General features: G+C 38.5%; 1 protein-coding gene across 1 annotated transcript in view; it reads left to right on the plus strand.

Moving 5' to 3' along the window:
• The window catches only part of NCOA7 (nuclear receptor coactivator 7), a 69,337-nt gene that overhangs the window by 36,055 nt on the left and 30,354 nt on the right, over nucleotides 1–2,928 (plus strand). The window contains exon 8 of the mRNA XM_012660788.1: nucleotides 1,713–1,860. Within this exon, the coding sequence (XP_012516242.1) occupies nucleotides 1,713–1,860 (148 nt within the window). The remainder of the gene's footprint in view (nucleotides 1–1,712; nucleotides 1,861–2,928) is intronic.

Raw genomic sequence — 2,928 nt, forward strand, 5'->3', positions numbered from 1 at the left:
AAAGTATATGAATATTGGCAATTCTCTACGATGGGGGGAAAGACATGATTAATATGAAAAGGGAAACGACAGCTTGAAAACCCATTTGATAGTGGTTAATGTTCACATTACATAAAGGCTCCCAGAAATTGAAACGAAAAACATTGACACCACAAATCAAAAAGAGCCAATTCACAAAAGAAAAGCTGCAACCAGAAAGAAAACACTGAAAATGTTCAAACCCTTAGCACTCAAAGAAAGGCAAAGTGAGGCGGGTAAAACTTATATATATTAAGTTCTTTTTTTTTTTTTTAAAGGATAAGGTTGTTAATGAAACTTAGACACAAACTACAGTGCTGATGTCAGAGTAAACTAGTCAGCCTTTCAAAAGCAGTTTGGCAAGATAAATCATGATCTGTAAAATCACGTCCTCTGGCCCAGTAATCCTTTTTCTGAGAACTGATCTTGAGGAAATAATTCAAATGATGGTAACAGGCATAGACTGTACAGACATTCACTGCAACATCATTCATATAATCAAAGAAATAGAAACAAGCTAAATATCCTGACAGTATAGGAATACAGGCTAATTGTGGCTCGTTAATTCCATGAAATGTAGATTTTAAAAATGAATACAAAGACTAGCAACGTGGTAAACATTTATTATGTAACGTTACAGACCACAGACACTTAGGTCTTGGCTCTGATTGCAATGAAAAGGAAACTGTGTATAAACTGTGTATACTGTGGACAAGAACAAATAGGAATGTGGAAACCTAAAAACAGTTTGATCTATTGGAGTATCAGAATTGTGTGCAATACTTCTATTTTTGTTTTAGTCTTATTGTTATAATGTTGTTATGTAATTACAAATTTCAAAATTAATGATAAGTTAACATTGTCCAAAACAGTAGCCTCAAATTGGAATTATTATTTTTTATTTAGAAGAGACTTTAAGAATCATTTGATACTACTCACTGCCCTTTCCCCTATTGTGATAGTTATATGGAGCAGAATCTAAGGTCAGAGGGCTCGTGACTATCATACCTTGGGGGATATTGCAGGTGCCGGAACCAAGAGCTCCCATTCTCTGCTCAGGAACTGTACATATTTCCATTGATTAAGTCTGGAGAGATGCTTTAGAACCTTCATACAGTAAATATATGTAAGAGAACAGAGAAATTGGAAGCAAAGTACATTCCTACATCGATAAAATTGGGGTCTCTTTCTAATACCAAAGAGTAGCTGGTATTATTTCTGATACTTTCTAGTTATCAAAGATATTTTATTAAAATTATAATCCAGTAGTGCTTTGATCTACATAAAGACCCATTGGAGTATTATTTCTCTTTGTTCCCAGCTAAAGCTTCAGTTCTACATTTTTTCACAATGATTACAATTATCCAATAAATGAAGACTTAACGAGGAAAAAACATTTGGTGTAAATATTTCGTTGTGTTTTTCAGTTTTATTTCCCATCTCTTGATCCTTCCCTCAGATTGAAAGACAATTTGAACAGTTTCTCAGTGCCTGTAGACTTCTGCTTTTATTTATTGGCTCTTGTCTGAGTTTGGAAGGCCACTCACAAAGATAATCTTGACAGTGCGAAATTTCCCAATTAGCAAAATGGATTTGCCAAGCAGGGGAAAGATGGTTTTTGTACCCAGGTCCCTACTAGTGTCTGTCAAGAAAGTGGACTTGATGTTAATGCCTATGACAAATGTGTTTTTCAGGGTGGATCATTTGTACACGTTCTTTGTTCAGTGGTCTCCCGATGTCTATGGGAAAGACGCCAAAGAACAAGGCTTTGTGGTGGTGGAAAAGGAAGAACTGAATATGATCGACAACTTCTTCAGTGAGCCGACGACCAAGAGCTGGGAGGTGAGCGTGTGGGATCGGGCTGTCGTGTCCGTAAAGTACAGTGCACAGTCAAAATAGACTCATGTTCAGATTCCAAGTAACTGGCTGGTAAGAAATTAGAGTCCTTGTGCACCTGTGAAATTATGGGGACATAACTTTATTCTTGTGTTTGAAGCTAGTTGTGTGTGTCAGAAGGACACCACCACCACCATGCACGCAGTTCATTCTGGCTACACTAGATGGATCCACCTATATTCTCACTCATAACTCCATGCCTTAGTTCTGAGGTCTGCACATGTTTTTGGTGAAGGGCCGGGTAATGAATATTTTGGCTTTGTAGGCCATAAAATCGCTATCACAACTACTCACTGCCATTGTCGAGCAAAAGCAACTAAAGACAATACATAGACAAATGGGCATGGCTGTGTTTTATTTCATACAGTTATTATACGTCACAAAATATTATTAAATTTTTTTCAGTTACTTAAAAACATGAAACAACCTTCTTAGCTCATGTGCTATTCAAAAACAGATGGTGGGCCGGATTTGGCTGACAGGCTATAATTTGCTAAATCCCAGTTCTCTTCATCCAATCAGGCAAGCATGTATCAAGTACTCCTTTTGGGGAAGGCCCTGGAAATATGATGATGGCTAAGATAGGCTGGATACTTAATAAGCTTGCAGAACTGGGAAATTGGAAGATGAGAAAAGGAAAAATATGTCTGCTCCTCTTTCCTGCCGCTAATCCTGTTCTCCACTCTCATGGATCTCTGGTGTCTCATTTCTTGACTGCTGGCTGTTCTGCTTCTCTCCTGGAGCCCACACAGCATTTCTTCTTTCCCAGCTTAGACAGATTAATGAATTTAGGGACACCCTTACCAGGAGTCATGAGTTCTCAGCCCCACTTCTGTCTGCTGCATCCTTCTAGCCTGCCTGCCATCCTGGATGGACCCACCCTCATACTTTCCCTGCTACCAGGCAGCCAAGCATTGCTGGAGAAAAACCTGTCCAGCAGGGAGAATGGTGGCCTTACAAATACATGATTTCTGAATAATCCTTTTTACATACTTCTAGTCACCTCCATTTCCT

This window comes from Propithecus coquereli, unplaced genomic scaffold (assembly GCF_000956105.1).
Source record: "Propithecus coquereli isolate 6110/MARCELLA unplaced genomic scaffold, Pcoq_1.0 Scaffold68, whole genome shotgun sequence".
Lineage (NCBI taxonomy): Eukaryota > Metazoa > Chordata > Mammalia > Primates > Indriidae > Propithecus > Propithecus coquereli.